The sequence below is a fragment of the Balaenoptera musculus genome, chromosome 1, assembly GCF_009873245.2.
Source record: "Balaenoptera musculus isolate JJ_BM4_2016_0621 chromosome 1, mBalMus1.pri.v3, whole genome shotgun sequence".
NCBI classification, from domain to species: Eukaryota; Metazoa; Chordata; class Mammalia; order Artiodactyla; family Balaenopteridae; genus Balaenoptera; species Balaenoptera musculus.
In genome coordinates this window covers 113,188,172-113,207,240 of record NC_045785.1, presented here as the reverse complement: position 1 = coordinate 113,207,240, position 19,069 = coordinate 113,188,172, and the positions used below count along the sequence as shown (strand labels likewise).

At 41.7% G+C, this 19,069-nt stretch overlaps 2 protein-coding genes and 1 pseudogene across 12 annotated transcripts in view; 1 reads left to right on the top strand and 2 right to left on the bottom strand.

Moving 5' to 3' along the window:
* Window positions 1-13,304, bottom strand: part of DAP3 (death associated protein 3) — a 28,472-nt gene extending 15,168 nt beyond the window's left edge. For 2 of the 4 annotated variants that reach the window (XM_036831382.1, XM_036831390.1), the window contains exons 1-2: window positions 13,100-13,278; window positions 2,630-2,681 (exon numbers count right to left, since the gene is read on the bottom strand). In XM_036831382.1, coding sequence (XP_036687277.1) covers window positions 2,630-2,681; window positions 13,100-13,104 — 57 coding nt within the window. In that variant the 5' untranslated portion in view covers window positions 13,105-13,278. The other 2 variants (XM_036831385.1, XM_036831398.1) reach the window with 2 other exon arrangements.
* LOC118884084 lies at window positions 4,077-7,323 on the bottom strand (annotated as a pseudogene).
* An 83-nt stretch (window positions 13,305-13,387) lies between the features above and the next one.
* ASH1L (ASH1 like histone lysine methyltransferase) overlaps window positions 13,388-19,069 on the top strand; it is a 213,573-nt gene continuing 207,891 nt past the window's right edge. For 3 of the 8 annotated variants that reach the window (XM_036831193.1, XM_036831138.1, XM_036831185.1), the window contains exon 1: window positions 13,951-14,314. The gene's annotated coding sequence lies outside the window, so the exon portion shown is untranslated. Of the gene's footprint in view, window positions 13,417-13,590; window positions 13,633-13,663; window positions 13,713-13,945; window positions 14,315-19,069 lie in introns of those variants that run through there. The other 5 variants (XM_036831168.1, XM_036831148.1, XM_036831158.1 and 2 more) reach the window with 5 other exon arrangements.

Sequence of the window (19,069 nt, the reverse complement as noted above, 5' to 3'; positions counted from 1 at the left end):
TACTTCATACTTGTGCCCTGGAATAAAAAAATCTTTCTTAGAGACATGATGAGATGGGGGAGTTTGTAAAGCATCCAGCTAAGTGAGAGTAAACTGCACTACACTGCCACTCAGTGAACTGCACATGTAAACCTCTGAACCAGAATTTGCAATATTTAATGTAAAGTAATAGGGTAAAGTAATACAGTTGCTCCAACATTGTCTGCGAATGCAGAGGCACCAATGTTTATCACATGTACTCTATACCTCCAGCCTCCCTTGCAGAAAGATTGGGGTCACATGATTAGTTCTGGCTAATGAGCTATCAACAGAAATAACTTGGGTCAATTCTAGTCAGAGCCAGTTAAGAGTGGGTATAAATTCTCTTTTTTCTCCTGCTGTGGCAACCTTAAAACCTACATGCTGAGATGGCATCCCAAGATGACAAAACTGCATCCCTATGTCTATCCCCTCCCATATTTGCCTGTAAACCATTTTTTTTGGCAGCACTGCACAGCACCTGAGATCTTAGTTCCCTGATCAGGGATCGAACCCGTGCCTCCTGCAGTGGAAGTGCAGATTCTTAACCACTGGACCGAAAAGGAATTCCCTCCCTGTAAACCATTTTGGAAATACAGCAACATCAAGAGCAAAACAAAACATATACACACAACACAAACAATATCATGTGCTGAGTTAAGCCAATGAGAATTCAAGGCCTGTTACCTCCATAGGATCTGAACTATACACCCTACAATGTTCTCAATTCTACGGGAGAGAAAGCATCATGTCTCTAAATAAAGTAGCAGTCAAGTGGAAAATTAAAGATATTCAAGGACCACAAGGTGGTGCTATTTCTACAAGAAACCTATGACTTTTTAGTTAAATGTTTTTTGCAGCAAATTAAAAGCTAGCAAAATGGATTCCTTACTTCTTCGTGTTATATATGGCATCACCCAGCTAGTCTCTTGTCTCCAGGGAAAACAACCATATGTACAACTGCCTGTGCACCGTTCCAGAATGAAAATCATGCAGTTCTTGAAAGAAGGGCATTCACGAGCCTATAAAGGAGGTTACTCTAAACTAATCTACAAAAAGCATAAAATCTTCTCACTGACATTCCTCTATACTTTGGACTCAGGTCTTTCTTGTCTGCTATAAAGGAAGAAGAAATTGTAGCCTTTTAATATAATAAGTTGGGGCCAAAATCCATCCCTTTGTTGATCTTTGCTTTTTCATATTGTTTTATAAAAATGGGTTATTTTATGTACATAGGTTTGTCATGAATCCCTGGAAAAAAGGTGAATCCTGTAAGAAGAAGGGCTTCTTTTTAAGGAAATCTAATCTGTAATTAAATGATCAGATGGAAGTGACTAAGACCTTCCAGCTCAGTTCTCATCCTTTAAGATATAACTCTGGGAGAATTTCCTCTGGACCCTACTAATCCAGGTTAGGTGCTTCACCATGCTATGACAATCATTTATTCATGATCCCACTACTGGACTTCGAGGTCCTGAAGAAAACATGGACCATAAAATGCAATACAGCACAGTGGTTAAGGCCACAGGCTTTGAAGTCAGACAGACCTGGTATCTAGTCTGGGTTAGACAACTTCACAGCGTGTTACCTCAGGCAAGTTACTTAGCCTTTCTAATCCTAAATTTCTGCATCTGTGAAACAAAGATATTACCTACCTCAGGGGTTGATCATGAAGATTAAGAGAAATAAAGCACTTAGCACAGTGCCTGGCACATAACGAATGCCCAAAAAATAGTAACCACTGGGACTTCCCTGGTGGCACAGTGGTTAAGAATCCGTCTGCCAATGCAGGGGACACAGGTTCGAGCCCTGCTCCAGGAAGATCCCACATGCTGCAGAGCAACTAAGCCTGTGCACCACAACTACTGAGCCCATGCTCTAGAGCCCGTGAGCCACAAGTACTGAGCCCGTGTGCCACAACTACTGAAGCCCGCGTGCCTAGAGCCCGTGCTCCGCGACAAGCCCACGCACTGCAAGGAAGAGTAGCGCCTGCTCGCCGCAACTAGAGAAAGCCCGTGCACAGCAACAAAGACCCAACACAGCCAAAAATAAATAAGTTAATTTAAAAAACAACATCAAAAACACCAAATAGTAACCATTATTAGTGAAATGAGTCATCTTAGAGTCCTGAGTATCTGCCATAAGGAAGGTACTGAAAAACTATTTGCTAAATAAATGAGAGAATGAAGTAAAGCAACAGAATAGTCTTTCTTACATATGATTTTATTATTTTAATCAACTATCAGAAATCGGCAACTTATTTTTTTTTAAATACTTTATGAAGGGATGATAATCATTGACCCAACTGGAGAATAATAAAAGTTAATAAAGATAACTGCACTTAAGCTTATTTATCTCCTTTAAAAAATGTTAGTTCTCCTATGATAGGGTAAATTCCCAAGTGCAACTATTCTACTAACACCTGTTATTGGATTTTTAGGGCAGTTGGGAGTGAAGTGTATGGGCAGAGAAATGGAATTGTGACTGTTCTTTTGAGCAAAACTAGTCAGCTGAAGTTCTCCAGAGCATTTTATTCTGGATACAATCAATCCAGAAAAGAAATCCACCTAAAGACAGTTTACACAAAGCACTTAGGTCAGTCAGGACTCACCTTATGGACCCTGGAGATAAGCCTTGTCATTCCTTTCAGCATTATCCCTGCACTTTTAAAAAAAAGTGAAAAGGTAAGCCACAACTGGGAAAGATATTTGCACAATGGATTAGTATCTAGAATAAATAATGCCTTTAAACTGATTAAAAAAATGAGCAGAAGACACGAACAGATATTTCACAGAAAAGGGAATACAAATGGCTAGTAAACCCATGGAAAGAGTTCAACCCTTATGACAAATCAGGGAAATGTAAATTAAAACCACCACAATGAGATACCATCCACAACCATCATATTGAGAAAAATGCAAAAGACAACAGCAAATGTTAAAGAGGCTGTGAAGCACTGGGAAGTTTCCTATACTGTCAATGAAATTATAAATACAAATATCTTGGAAAACAAATTTGACATTATCTGTAAAGTTGAAAATGTACATGTCTATGGCCCAGGTATTCTACTCCTTCGTATTTATTTTAGAAAAACACATATACATGTACACTGGGAAATATGTATCACAATGTTCATAGTAGTAGAATATGAATTATCAAAACTGTAAAAAGCCCAAATGTCCATTGATAGAAGAGTGGATAAACGGAGATATGGTCATGCAATGGAATGCCATACAAAAATAAAAAGAATAAACTATAAACTGCAGTTACATGTAGGACATAGATGGATCTCAAAAACTAATACTGAGTGAAAACTGTAATATACAGAATGATATAATTTATATGAAACTCAAAAACATAAATCCTAATTATCTGGAGAATACACATATATGTAATAAAACTGAAAGAGAGAGGCAAGAGAATGATAAGCACACATTTAGAATAATGCTTACCCTTAGGGAAGAGGTAAAGGGACAAGATTGGGGCAGGGCACACAAAGGAATTGTAATGATCTATTTCAAATGATGGATAATAGATATGAGTATTTATTATTTTTATACCATGTGTGTTATATTTATTCATTTGTATGTTGGAAGTATTTAACTTAAAAACCCTAATCATGTGGGAGCTAAAAAATGTTTAAAATACTTAAATGCAACTCTCAATATTCACTAGTAGATAGCATAACTAAATCAAATCTCCAGGTAATCACCTACTTCATTTTGGCTAATAATTTTCACCTTTCTTACATCCAAAATCTTTAAAGCAGCAGCAACAACAGTGTTACACCTGTTTATTCAACAGTAACAACAACAACAGAGTCGCACCCATTTATTCAACACTTACTGAGGACCTATTATGTGCCAGGGCCTGTGAATAAGATGGTGAACAAAGCTGTTCATTTCCTGACCCAACAGAGCTTATAGTATGGTTAAGAGATGACACAAACTCCTCTGAATTCTATCTCCTTTTAGTTTTCAAGCTTACTATTTCTCTTTTAGAAACTGCTTATTTTCCCATCAACCTCTTTCCATTTTAAGAGTTTGTGGAAAAACAGCTTAAGACCACTCAGTGGTTGTTCCTACTCATTCAGTGGCCTGAGCAGTGGGAGCTGCAAACCAGGCTTCAGTGGCAGGCTGAGCACTCCGGTCTTCAGCAGGGAACTGCTGAATAGGCACAGGGAGCACCTGCACACCTTCAGACCAGTCAGCCACCTCAGGTTGAGCAGCAGTGAACTTAGGAGCTGGAATGGTCCATTCACCCTGAAATTCCTCCTTGGTCACAGTCTTCTCAGCTGCCGCCTGCTCTTCCTTTTCAATCTCTTCAGGATCTCTGTAGAAGTAGAGATCAGGCATGACCTCCCATGGGTGTTCACGGGAGATGGTGCCATGCATGCGCAGAACTTCACATCAGACTCACTGAGTGAGCTCCCTTGTTGTTGCATGGGATGGCAATGCCCACATAACGCAGAGGAGAGTCTGTGTTACACAGAGTAATGGTGGGCAGGTTAATGTAAAAGGCCGCTGTGAGAGACTGGTCAGCCCTGGGATCAGTAACCACCAGAAGTCTCGGCTCCCGGAAGGCTGCCTGGATCGGGTTAGTGAAGCCTCCGGGAATGAAGCGGCCAGCAATAGGAGTAGCTCCAGTGGCAGCAGCAAACTTCAGCGCAGCTCGCTGGAGGATACGACACTGACATCAGCCGGGTTTTCAATGGCAACAATGGCACCAGCTGCCAAGAGAAGCTTCTCTCAGGTTCTCTTCAGATTTATCATGTAGATGCCATCACTGTTCCTTTTGTAGATGTACTGTTCCATTTGGAAGTCAAGGTTGGTGCCACCTAAGTGGGTTCCAGCTGCAAGAAATTTGAGGACATCCCCCTCCTTCATTTGCAGGACATCAAGGGCTCCGGACATTGTGAAAGTTTCCCTTTAAGTTACAATGGGAATCCAGAACAACGCCGTAGGGACCCCTGTCTGGGTAGCGCGGAAAAGGCAAGTTTACTTTTTAATAAAAATGCCAAAGCATTCCTTCATTCAGTCATTCAAAAATGTGTTTTGTGCTTTCATGTGCCCACACTATACAGACTACACAGTGGCATGGTCTCTACTGGCCTGCCTCACATTTACATCTGGGATTGCAGGGCTCCTTTGCTGTGTTTGAAAACCAAAAGTTCTAAAGCAGCAGTTCCCAAAATGAGTTTGGTGAATACTAACTAGTCATAAAATGCACCAATGTTCTCTGGCCAAAGAAATTTGAAAATGCTATATAGTTATCTACTTCTTGAATAATTATAATATATGCACATATTCACACATTTAAAGGCTTTGGGGAAAACTATAGTTAAGAGACTTCATTTTAATCCAAATTTACTTGGCCTTGGAACCCTTGGAACTCCCGTTGTTGCAAAATACTATTAATAACATCCTCCTGGCTGCTAGTGGAAGGGCTGCTGCTGTGGAGTAAGGTGGTGGCTGTGAGCATGTGCCCAGGCGTGAGGATGAATTCTACTAGGCCACAGGCAGGGTTGAGGTCCCCTCTGTTCCCTGTTCTTCAACGGTTCTCCTTAGTTCTGCCTTACACTGCCTCTACTGCTGTCCACCACTGCCCAACGCCCACCACCACCACCTGCTGCCTAATCCAACTGTTCAGAGAAGAGCTAACAGAGCAAGTCTAAGACTGCTGTCCTTAGAAAGGCCTGCTTGCAAGGTTGCCCCTTAGCTGGTGTCTGGGAACTTGGATTTCTGGAGAGTTCCCACCACTCCCAGAACTGGTAAGAGTGGGTCACTGTGCCTCAACTATTTATACAAACAACATGGTTTACATTAAACACATGCTTTCCTTCTGGGAGTCTGGAAATTTACTACATGCGAGGCTGATAATGACTATATGACCAGCCCCAATAAAAACCGTGGGCACTGAGACTCTGTTGATAGTTTCCCTGGGTGGCAACACTTAACGTGTTGTCACAATTTTTTGCTGAAGGAATCAAGTGTGTCTAATGTGATTCTACTGGGAAAGGACTCTTGGAAACTTATACCTGGTTTCCTCCAGATTTTGCCCAATGTGCCTTTTCCCTGTGCTGATTTTGCTCTGTATCCTTTTGCTGTAATAAATCATAGCTGTAAGTACGACTATGTGCTGACCTCTGAGTCCTCCTAGGGAATCACAGAACCTGGAGGTAGTTTTGGCAACCACTGACACAACCACCCAGTGCCCAACACTACCCAGTATCAATCTCTACCTTATACCCACCATCACCTGGCACCCAACACCACCATCTTTGACCAGCTCAATTTTCTTAACCCCAGTTCTTCTCAATCCTCCCCTATTTCAATTACCTCAACTCCCTGCCTCCAACACTGTCCTCCCCGATCCGTGACCAGCTAACTCCCATACCAATTCTAACCCTCTGTATCAGCTGATTTCCAACCCTAAGCCCTCTACCCAACCTCAAGTTTCCCAACTCCCAAACTATTCAGGACCCCAATGCCACTCCAACAGGATCTGGCCTACCCAATCCTGCTCCCCAGATCTTCTCAATGTGCCCTGGTACAACCACTATTATGAGACAGCTGTGGGCTGCAGCTCTGGAAGGAGGTAGTGTCCTAGAAAGAGTGGGTGACATGATCCTGAGGTCACTACTTCCTCCAGGTATGCCTGTGGTCATTGAGGCCATTACTCTGGCTATGTTTTAGAGATTATGGGAAATGCTGGTCAGGAAAATGTGACCAGCTTTCCATCTTCTATCCTGTCATCTTGTATCCATATTACAACATTGGGCCTACCAGCCTCCATCCTTGAACTTCTCCAATCCATCCTTTCCACTGAAGTCTGGCTCTTAAAACCCTTCAATATTTTCCTACTGCTTTTAAAGGTAAATTACACACACACACACACACACACACACACACACACACACACACACACACGGCTTATATAAGAATAACAGAAAATACTTTACGAAAAAAGGGGGGGTCAGTGAATCTCAAAAGTCTGATCTCAAAGCAGACAATCCAGACTAAACCACATTTTCCATGTTCTTTAAAATACCTGTAAGTAGAAAAAAATCCTATTGACAGGCCAAATGAAAGCAGAAGAATGGAGTATTTGCTCATTCTACATTCCAAGACATATACAAATCAGGGCACTGCAAGAAAACGGTTCAAAGCCACGAATACTATGAAAAAATGGAGTAATGATTTCTCCTTTCGGTTTTTTCATATCCTTTGAATGTTGATTTGCAGAGTACAAGTTAACCACATTGTAACTGGAAGGCAGATAAAGGACAGGTTTCCTATTAAAACTGACTGATGGTACAAGATGAAAAGAGTTATGGAGATGGATGGTGTGATGGCTACACAATAATGTGAATGTATAATATCATGGAACTATACACTTAAAAATGGTTAAGATGGTATATTTTATATTATGTATATTTTACCACCATAAAAAAAAGGGAAAAAACAAACCAAAATAAGACTGATGGTTAAAATTAAAGATAAATAATTTTCTCAAGCCTTCTAGGAAGATGAAGAAAAAAATTCTCAAAGATATCATTAAAATACTTCTCTAATATTGTTCAACTGCCATCATTCTGAGACTCTACCTGTTGTCTATTTCTACTATTTCAAGGAAGAAAAGTCCTCCCTCCAATCCCAGTCATTCTTTGTTTAAAGTGTGGATAGGGACTTCCCTGGTGGCCCAGTGGTAAAGAATCCGCCTTACAAGTCAGGGGATGCGGGTCCGATCCCTGGTCAGGGAACTAAGATCCCACGTGCTGCAGGGCAACTAATGCCGCGTGCCTCAACTAGAGTCTGCGAGCCGCAAATTACAGAGCCCACGCGCTCTGGAACCCGCAAGCCACAACTAGAGAGAAAACCTGCATGCCACAACTAGAGAGAAAACCTGCATGCCACAACTAGAGAGAAGCCCGCACGCTGCCACGAAGATCCCGCATGCCACAACTAAGACCCAACGCAGCCAAAAATAAAAATAAATAAATAAATAAATAAAGACAAATAATTCCTTAGTCTTTAAACCCTTTGAAGTGTTTTCAGGTACACTTGTAAGGGACATTTACTCACTATTGTATTTAAAGTTCTGTCACTCTTCTGACGAAACTTTCTGGCTAGTGTTAGAGCCCTCTTTCTTTAAAAAGAAAAAAAAAAAAGTATTGTCACATAGGCCAAGTGTACACTGAAAAGGAAGTCAGAAAAAGCCTCTACCAAACTTAGAAAGGTATCCCAAAGGCTATATGCTAACACTTCAGTGGTCACAAAAATCATAGATTATTTTTTAAATTAAACATTTACTATTGAGATATTTACATATTCACAGGCAAATGAAAGAAATAATACATGTTCCATGTATCCTTTACCCAGTTTCCTCCAATGGTAACATCTTGCAAAACTATAGTACAATATCACAACCAGGATATTGACCTTGATACAGTCAAAATACAGAACATTTCCATCACTTTAAGGATCCCTCAGGTTGCCCTTCTACAGCCTCCTGCACTTCCCTCCCACAACCCTCCCATTCCTTAACCCATGACAACCACTAATCTGTTCTCTATTTCTGTAATTTTTTCATTTCAAGCATGTTATATAAATTAAATCATACTGTATGCAACCTTTTAATATCGACTTTTTCCATTCATCATTATTTTCTGGAAATTCATCTAGGTTGTGTGTTATATGCATCAATAGTTTTTCTTTTAATCCTGAGTACTATTCCATGGTATGAATGTGCCTGTTTGTTTAAATTCATCCATTGAAGGACATCTGGGCTGTTTCCAGGTTTTGGCTATTACGAATAAGCTGCAATGAAACATTTGTGTACAGATTGTGTGAAGAGAATAAAATTCTTCAGGTTAAGGTGATCTAGTTCAAGAACTGAATTAATGCTACAATGATCCGAATAATAATAATATTTTTCAGAAATAGGCTCTAAATTAAGCAATTTATAGGCACTGTCTCACAACACAATCCTATGAAGTAGATATTACATCCATGTGAAAATAGGGATGGATAGACTAACTTGCCCGAGGATATATAGCCTAAAAGTGACAGTTCTGGAATTCAAACCTATGTTTGACTCTGCAGCCTTTGCCATTAGCCACTGTGTATATTGTATTATCAATTATCAAGTGCCGGAACATTTCCACTGATGGGGAACTCACAAAGCAGTCCTGCTTTTATGGAAAGTTCTTTCACAATCTGAGGTGAAATGTCTCCTTATAGCTTCCATTCACTATCCCAGCCTTTCTCTTTGGTTTTACAAACTACCTTCCATGTGATAAATTGAAGGTAGTTATGTCCCCTATTTTTTCTTTTCCAGGGTAAATGTCTTCAGTTTCTCAAAGCAATCATCACAGAAGTCCTTTATATTACTCATCAATACTCTTCAGCTATCATCTTTTTCTTTATAAATAAATTTATTTATTTATTCATTTATTTAATTTTGGGCTGCATTGGGTCTTCACTGCTGCACACGGGTTTTCTCTAGTTGCTGAGAGTGGGGGCTACTCTTTGTTGTGGTGTGTGGGCTTCTCACTGCGGTGGCTTCTCTTGCTGTGGAGCATGGGCTCTAGGCGCACGGGCTTCAGTAGTTGTGGCTCGCGGGCTCTACAGTGCAGGCTCAGTAGTTGTGGCGCATGGGCTTAGTTGCTCCGCGGCATGTGGGATCTTCCCAGACCAGGGCTCGAACCCGTGTCCCCTGCATTGGCAGGCGGATTCTTAACCACTGCGCCACCAGGGAAGCCCTCACCTATCGTTTTTAGATTTTATATTTTCAAGAGTAACTATTTTGTTATTCTATTATGGAAAATGTGTTGAGGCAAGGAATATGACTTTATTCGGAAAGCCGGCAGACGGAGAAGATGGCAGACTAAAGTCTCAAAATAACTATCTTTTTTTTTTTTTTTAAATAAATAGAATCTGGGTCCCTTTCAGTTTATTTATTTATTTTTTAATTAATTAATTAATTAATTTATGGCTGTGTTGGGTCTTCGTTTCTGTGCGAGGGCTTTCTCCAGTTGTGGCAAGCGGGGACCACTCTTCATCGCGGTGCGCGGGCCTCTCACTATCGCGGCCTCTCTTGTTGCGGAGCACAGGCTCCAGACGCGCAGGCTCAGTAATTGTGGCTCACGGGCCCAGCTTGCTCCGCGGCATGTGGGATCCTCCCAGACCAGGGCTCGAACCCGTGTCCCCTGCATTGGCAGGCAGACTCTCAACCACTGTGCCACCAGGGAAGCCCCTCAAAATAACTATCTTATGCAGGTTTGGATGCCAGTTTCTTTTATAGCACAGAGAAGGGGAGGAGATGAGGAAGTAAAAAGGCCATAAGTTTTGCAACTATCACCTGGAATGGCCAGCCTCGGGGAGGGGAGGTGTTAATTTCTTCTTTCTTGTAGCCATCCACAGGTGGACAGGGTCCGGATGTTTCCCTGAACAAAGGCACTTTGGTTTAGCATTCAGGCAGAGGGGCAGGGTTCCCCGAGGCAGGCCATTATGTATAGACAGTATCCTTTTAGTGAACAAAAACAGCAGAAAGCAAAGGTTAAAGTAAAAGAAACAGATCCAACATGCACTGCTGCTGTAACAAATTACCACAAACTTGGTGTCATAAAACAACTCAAATTTGTCATCTTAGAGTTCTGTGGTTTAGAAGTCCAAAATCAAAGTGTTGGCAGGACTGTGTTCCTTCTGGATGCTCTAATAGAGAATCTGTTTTCTTTTTTTTTTTTTAATTTAATTTAATTTATTTATTTATTTATTTATTTTTGGCTGTGTTGGGTCTTCGTTTCTGTGCGAGGGCTTTCTCTAGTTGCGGCAAGCGGGGGCCACTCTTCATCGCGGTGCGCGGGCCTCTCACTATCGTGGCCTCTCTTGTTGCAGAGCACAGGCTCCAGATGCGCAGGCTCAGTAGTTGTGGCTCACGGGCCTAGTTGCTCCGCGGCATGTGGGATCTTCCCAGACCAGGGCTCGAACCCGTGTCCCCTGCATTGGCAGGCAGATTCTCAACCACTGCGCCACCAGGGAAGCCCCCGAGAATCTGTTTTCTTGACTTCTCCAGGTTTTAGAGGTTGCCCTCTCATCTTCAAAGCCTACAACAGTTTGTCAAGTCTCTGTCCTACTGCCTCACTCTGACACTGAGTCTCTGGTCTCCCTCTTCCACCTTTAAAGAACTCTTGTAATTACAGTGGGTCTACCAGATAATTCAGGATAATCTCCCTATTTTCAGGTTAGCTGATTAGTAACCTTAATTTCCTTCTGCCACGTAACATAATGTGTTTACTGGTTCCAGGGATTAGGACACGGACATCTTTGGGGGGAACCATTATTCTGTTTTCCATACCTTCCTTGGTTCAAATAATTCAGGGTTCATTCATTCAATAAGGTCATTTTATTGAGCACTTAATATATTTTAGTCTCTGCTAGGCACTGGAGCACAAAAGAACTGAATACGATCTTATTTGTCTATACTTAGCTGACAATTCATGAATCAGTGCAGTTACCCAAAGCTAGTTAAAGGCAGAGACTGTAAGTAACTTTCTTTATATACAAGTGTAGTGGAACTCCATTAAAGGTGTTTTTCCTTTCTAGCATATGCAATTATGTTGCTAATGAGAAATTTACTATGAAGGCAACGTGGTATAGTGAAAAAAGTTAAGTTTTTAAGAGACAGGCAAATTGAAGTCTAAAGACAGTTACCGGACTTCTTTGAGCCTCAGGCTTCTCATCTGTAAAATGGGGGTAAGATGATCTATTTCTAAGTGTTGTATAAGGATTAAACAGGAACACAAGTTCTCTTGGCATGGTATTCCACAAATGTTAATTCTCTTTCTCGTCTCATATTTTAAGTATCTAACATTAATTTCAACATTTCCATGACTTGCTTTGCACTAGACTACAAAAGAATATAATAGAAACGTTACACATAGTCCCTGCTCTCAAATTAAAAATGTTCTTGGTAGGGTAACACACCTGCATACATGACACAATTAAAAAAAGATCAGTGGCTCCTAAATGGCTCCATGAAAAAGTTGGGACTTAAGGTTAGGAAAAGCAAATATATAGTGAGGTAATTAAGGCGGATTTCCCTTTAAAAAAAAAAAAGCAAACAAATAAAACCTGATCCATATTTTGAAATATAATATGTTAAGGGGGAAATTTAGGAGTGTCTACTTGAACTTTAGAACTTGAATAGGCCTTTGAAATTAATCTAGTACAGTGATTTTCAAAATATTCCCAGATCCTTAGAAGTCCACAGATGTGAAGGAAAAGGGAAACCCAAGTGGATCCCTCACCTAATTTATTCGGCTTTGCTCACTGGGTGAAACTAACGATTACTGGAATAGAAGAAAGTTTTGGAATTATCTGTGGATTTTAATAGTCCATAGTTCTCCTGAATTCAATCATCAAGAAAAAGTAAATGTTCATGCAGAGTTTTGTGAAACAAGTATCAGTAACCACGGAAATCTGACAGACCTAGTTTTGCACTGTTTTACCAACGATTTGGAAGAAAAGGACACAAACTACCAATTACACCCACAAACTTTATCAACATCAAGAGTACTGTGAACGATAACATTAACTCTCTGCACTTCCCCTGTGCCTAGGAGCTAATTCTACTATACACATATTTTATTATTTTACCACACACCAACCCTGAAGGCAGATTTGGAGTTAACTAATTTTTATGTTCAGTTTTTCGTTTCTTGTTGATAAGGAACTAAGAAAAATAACTTTCTGAAGGACACACAAGACATGGGAGATCGAGTCCAGACCTGAACTTGAAATATATGGTGTCCTTATCCTCTAACATAAGGCTGCCTAATGAGGTTGAAAATGCATCATCCATCCACGAGGTTTGTGTAAAAGTGCACAAAAACATCATCGCGTATAGACAATAGTGTGAAATTCGAAAATCTAAGCTGCGTTTAAAAAAAAAAAAAAATAAGGAAGAAAGAAAAAGCCGACCACTGAGCCGGTTCCTTCTTGGGTCCTAGGTCCGCAACACAGAGCCCGGAGGGAAGCCCCTTAGGAGGGCTGCCGGCCCTACTGTCCTCACTCCCTACCTCATGGAGGTTCGGAGTCCCGCTCCTTTCCCTCAGGGGTACAACCCCCGTGCCGGTTCAATTCCTCACCGAGAGTCGTGGACCAGCTCTCCCGACCCGGTAAACCGCAGACACTGTCAAAGGCAGGCTCCTCGGCGATCGTCCCGCAGCAGAGACTCAAGCTCGGGTCGTACGGCAGGAAGCTGCTCAACGCGCAGCCGCCGCGGCCTCCAACCACCGGCCAACGGAGGGGCGCTAGGCCGCCTCCAACCAGCTCACTGCGGCCGGGACGAGACAGGGGAAGGGAGCCGCGGCGTCGCGGCGCCGCGGCCAGCGAGGTAAGTAGTCATAAGTGTCTATCCGCCACTCGGGGTAACTCCTGTCCTAACGGCAAGCTCTGCCCGCTTCGCCTGTCGTTTTCTCCCCCGCTTCTGCAGCCGACAGGAATGGAACAGTCCCGCGGGGGCATTGTGGGAGGCGCACGCGCGAGGGGTGGAGGGTTTGTTGGGGGGGGGCCGGCGGAGGAGGAGGCGGCGGCGGCGGCAGTGGCGGCGGTTGGTGGCAGTGGGGGCGGGGAAGGGGGGGAGGAGAGGAGAGGAGGTGGAGGAGGAGGCTTGGGCTCTCGCTGCCGAAGGTACGCGTGAGGGCCCGCGGCAGAGCTGGCTTGACAGGGGCCGAGGGGAAGTGGGGGACTGTGCGAGGAGGCGCCCCAGAGCGAGTGCGTACTGGCTGGCGGGCGCGCAAGGCGGCCGAAGGCGGTGGTTGGTGGGAGCAGCGAGCGACGAGCCCAGATACACTCTGGCGCGTGCGGGCGGCCGTGCGCGCTCCGCCGCCCGAGTCGGGTGAGGGGGGAGGACGAAGGGGGAAAACGCGAGGAGGGAGGAGTGGGAGGTGGGGGGGCACGAGGCGCCCTTCGCTCCCTCCCTCCCAAGGAGCTGCCGCCGCCGCCGCTCTGCCGCCGCCGCTCCCGCCGCCATTTTGGGTTCGCTTTGCGGAGGGGGAGACGATCCTCGTCTCGGTTGCGGGACCCGCCTCCCCTCAGTTTCCCCCGCTTAGCCCCACGCTTTTCCCCTCTCCTCTCTCGCATTTCCGCCAGTCCGCTCACCCGCTGGCCGCCTCCTGACAAGCGGGAGGGATCCGCTGTGGACCAAGGGAAGCGGAGGAGCCTGGTGGCGGCCACCCCCTCTTCCCCACTTCCCTGCACTCTCATCTCTCTCGGCCTCGGCCTCTGACACGGTGAGTAGAACCGCCTGGGGAGGCCTTTGGGCCTAGGTACTCCCTCAGCGACTTAGTCCTTGGCTTCCTGGGAGCTACTGTCATCTCCCGGACCTGGACCTCCGGGAGAGCGGTGGTAAGGATGGGGGAGGGGAGAGTAGGGAAGGGGATCCTGAGCTTACCGGGAAGTCCCTCCTGGCGGGGGTGAAGGGGTGTCCCTGACAGGCGGACTCCTGGCTTGGGGGAGGGGGCGGGAAAGTAAGCGAGTGGAGGCGGAGTCGGCTGTGCCCCTGACAGGTTAGTTTGTTGTGGAGGTAGGATTGGGGCATCCCCCATAGTCCTGTTTGTTTCGTTTAAGGGATAAGAGCGGCAGGAGGAAAGATCTTCTGAGGGTAGTTTTACCTGTACGATCAGATCTGTGGTGTCCCTGACACGCTGAACTGTATGTAGGAAGGATAGAATGATCTCAGTGTTACAAGTTTAATAAATGTTACTGGCTAATTTGTGCATTGAAAGACATGTTTTTGGTCTAGAAGACAGATGGTATGTTGGTGTATAGTGGCTGTGTTTGTGTGTGTATGTGAGGAAGGAAAGTGTTCCGGAAGAGTTTGCTTGTATTTGTATAAGTGTAATGGAGTTCCACTTATAAGTTAGCTTATTTTAAAAATAAAACTTGGGGTGTTCCCTGCTGGTTGATATGTGTGTGTATTTTAGGGTTTGGGAGTGCCTTAATACTTGCTGGGAAAGAGAAGTCATGGCAGTATTCTACAAATACAGCATGTAAATGTGGGGTCAGGGATGGGAGAAACTTGTCATAGCCAGTTATTCTTAAGAATAGTTTGTTCCTTAGAATAGAGTGAATTGTGTAGATGTGAAGGCCCAGAACATTTTTACTTGAACAATTACTATGAGGGTATAAAGAATGGATGGCCTTCTTGTTGATCTGAGTTTATATTAACACTTTATAATGGAATAAAGCTTTTTTATTGTTCAGAATGCTCTTGCAGTTTGTGATCCTAAATAAATCTCTGTGAAAATGGTGGGATGGGTGTTTCCCCCCATTTTACAAAATAGCAAATTGAGGCATAAAGAGATAATTTTTCCAAGGTCATGTGTTAAATTGGTGACAAACTTGGGTCTATAACAGATATTTTGACTACTAGTCCAGTAGTATATTCACCATACCATGGCGTCTCAGGAGGTCTTTGTCAGGCAGATCTGAGTTTATTGGAAAGATAGGGGCATATTGACTGGTTGGATGGTATTTGGTAGAGATCAGTTGTGTCAGACAGAACATTGGTTGTTCTTGCCAGGTTAGCCCGTGAGAAATGGGTATTCCATGACTGTATTACTTTCTGTTTATGGAGGAAGCAGAGCATTTCTGACACTTTAGCTTGTATGTTTGAGGGAGGCATGTTTAACTGGTACCATAGCAGCTGCATGGGGGCCGACAGCTTAACTTTAAGGGAGGAAGGATCTTCTTTCATTCATTCAACAAATATTTATTGAATAACTATTCAATAAATGCTCCCTGCCTTGGGGTGGGAATAATCAAGGTGACCCTGTTGAAACAGCCTGGGTACATATGAGGGGATTTGTCTTGACAGTGATAAATATTGAGACAGTGATACATATTGAGTCGAGTGAGGCTCACAGGTCAGTGTGGAGTTGAAACTAGAAAACCTTCCTAAAAAGCCTATTCAGTTTGGAGGGAATTTAGATCTTCCAGACAGTTTACTATGGAAGGATACAAGTGTATTTAAGCATCTAATAGGGTGGCCAGTTTGTGGTAGTGTGCCGCCTTTTGCATTTTCTTTTGGCATTTCTGAGTAAACTGTTTTTGGGATCTGGAATTGTTGATATATGTGCCTGTGGATATTGGAACTTTTTGGCTTGGCTGAAGAAATTCTTCCACAGGCTAATTTTGTACTAAGGATCCCCTCTATGAATATGAGGGAAGAATACTTGAATTAAGCCAACTTAACTATTTCTCTGGAAAATGGAATGTTTTTGATTTGCTAGACTAGTGGTTCTTAAAAGTTTTTTGGGGTCACTTATTCTTCTGAGAATCTGATGAAAAACCCTCACTGTAGAAAATGAGCATGAGCACAGTCGCACAAATTATGCATACAAATTTCAGAAACTTAAATTGATAGAACCAATTTATATTCAGGTCTCATTTAAAAGCCTTTTTTTTTTTTTAAATAGTTTTGTTTGGGGGTAGAGATGTTGGTACGAGTTTAAGGTGAAAGGTTCTTTGACAGTGTTTGAGCATGCTGACGATAAGGAGAACTTTAAGATCTTTGTTTTTTATTCTTTATTCTTTGCAGATTGATTTCTCCAGTGTTAATACATGATTCTGAATTAGGTGATAAGAGAATATAGCACAAATGTTTATAGCTTTATTCTTTTTCATTATAATAATAATTTGTATTCTCAAACTCATCTCTTTCCAGTTTTGCATTGGGACTGAGGTGTTTTGAAGCTCATTTCCTGGCATTTATCTTAGTTATAACAAATGTTATTGAGTTATTTTTATGCAGGGGACACAAAGATGAATAATATATGGCTTCTGTCCTTGAAGCTATTCTAATCCTGTTGAAGCTATGAATTGCGTGATAGTGGGGGCTTTCTAAAGGGCAAGGTGGATTGAAGCATTTTCCTAGAAGTTGAGATTTCGTGACTTAGTTGCAGAGAGGTTTTGCTATTATTCTTAGGAAGTTACAAAGTCTTCACATTCTGTATGCAATTTTGTAGCTTAAAAAATGTGTTTTAATATCATTTGATATTTTGGGCTGAAGGAACTCTGGTTTGAAAAGGAGGCAAATGTTGGTAGCATTCCTGATCTTGTCTTGGATGTATTTCTATAGCGAGTTTATGTAAAAAGGTCTTAATGTCATTTTGGATATGCATGTATCTAGACAACACTTCTGGGATGAAATCCAGTAGCTATTTGACAGACTACCCATGAATCTAGTACTGAAAATTAAAAATAATTATTGAATTTTTAAAGAAAAGAAATTCAGAAAGGTGTTTTAATAGTACAGATTACAGGATTCAGTAAGATAATGGAGATATCTTAAGAAAAATGGTTTGATTGTCTCTTTATTGTCATGTCCTCTGTGTAAGAATGTCATGTATATTTGTGAAAAGTTTAATACTTTCTGTAATTTTTAACTTGAGTAGTAGGTTCATGGTTTTTTTTTTTTTTAATATGTCATATATATGTGTGTGTAGTGTGTCTATATCTGTGCATATGCATAACATATGTATATAGTCTCCTATAACGTATGACATACTTCACAATTTAAAAAAACAATGCTTGCAATAATTACAAAAAATACACAGGATCTTTAGGATCGAGAATAGAAAGTGATTTTCATGTCCTATTCTTGAGTTGTATTCTAAAATATGGAGTATAACTTCCCTATATCTTGCTAAGCACTGTGTCTTCATAGTATTAGCAATACCACTTGAGGCTTTATTCTAAGTCTTCCATGCCTTACAAATAAAGAATTTGGACACATTCAGTCCTGCCTAAAATGATCTACCTGCACACAGTGGAAAAGTTTTACCATATGTGTAGGTGGTGCGTCTCCATTAAATAATTTCATATTCTTGAGTTATGCATGTTGATCTGAGTCTATTAAAGGTAACATAACACCTTATATTACCTTATATTGTAATCCACAGTGAGGTCTACTTTGTGCCAGCCTTTCCAGAGGCATGAGATATCTTAACCCTGGCTATCATAAGAGAGGGAAACGAAAGTAGTTTTTGTTTTGAGCTATATTGCTAGTCTTTTTAAAAAAAATCATCTTTCTTTAAATTACTTGTAATTTATTTGGTTTATATTCTTTCGTTTGGAGAGGTTAGATTTTCATACTTATGATTTGTCATCTTAGTTAATGATAACTGTCATTTCATGGTTTAGAAATCACTTTCTTAAAAAAAAAAAAGAAATCACTTTCTTAGTGACTGTCTCATTGGGGGTGTTGATAGCAGTGTGATTTTTTTTTTTTTTTCCCTTCTATTTTTCGGCCACGCCACCCAGCTTGAGGGATCTTAATTCCCCAACCAGGGATTGAACCCGTGCGCCCTGCAGTGGAAGCTCGGTGTCTTAACCACTGGGCCATCAGGAAGTCCTGGCAGTGTGATGTTGACACAACATAATAAATTATGGCTTCAAGTAATGATGAAATTTAACTAATAATCTTATTGCTATTTCAGAGTTCTGTTTCCTTCTTTGAGCATCTAACTTATTTATGTTTGAAGAGTATATAAAATTTTATTTTTAGCATTAATAGTTTTTGCTTTCCATAGTTTTTAGTCATTTGCTCTCAGACATATGCAAGTTAATGACAGGAGTGTATACTTTTTTTTTTAATTTAATTTTGTTCCTTTTTTTAAGTGGAAAATTTCTAACATATACAGAAATGAAAAGAATAGTATAGAGTTCTCATGTACTTAACATCCAGCTTCAACAGTTATTCACACCCAGTTATCACACTATATCCCATCTACTAGCCTCTCTTCCTCCTCCCTCGCTTTGCTTATTTTGAAGTGAATCTTCCAGATGTTATATCATTTCATCCATAAATTCAGTGTGTACGTTCTTTTCACTCTTAAATGGGGAATTATTTCCCCATAGTTAGGTTTATATAACTTTTTAAATAAACTATCTGATGATAGTTGGAACTACACTACTCATACCAAATACTTCCAATCTGTATTACCTGTCAGTAGGAGTTCCCTCTGCAAACTAAAAGAAATGAG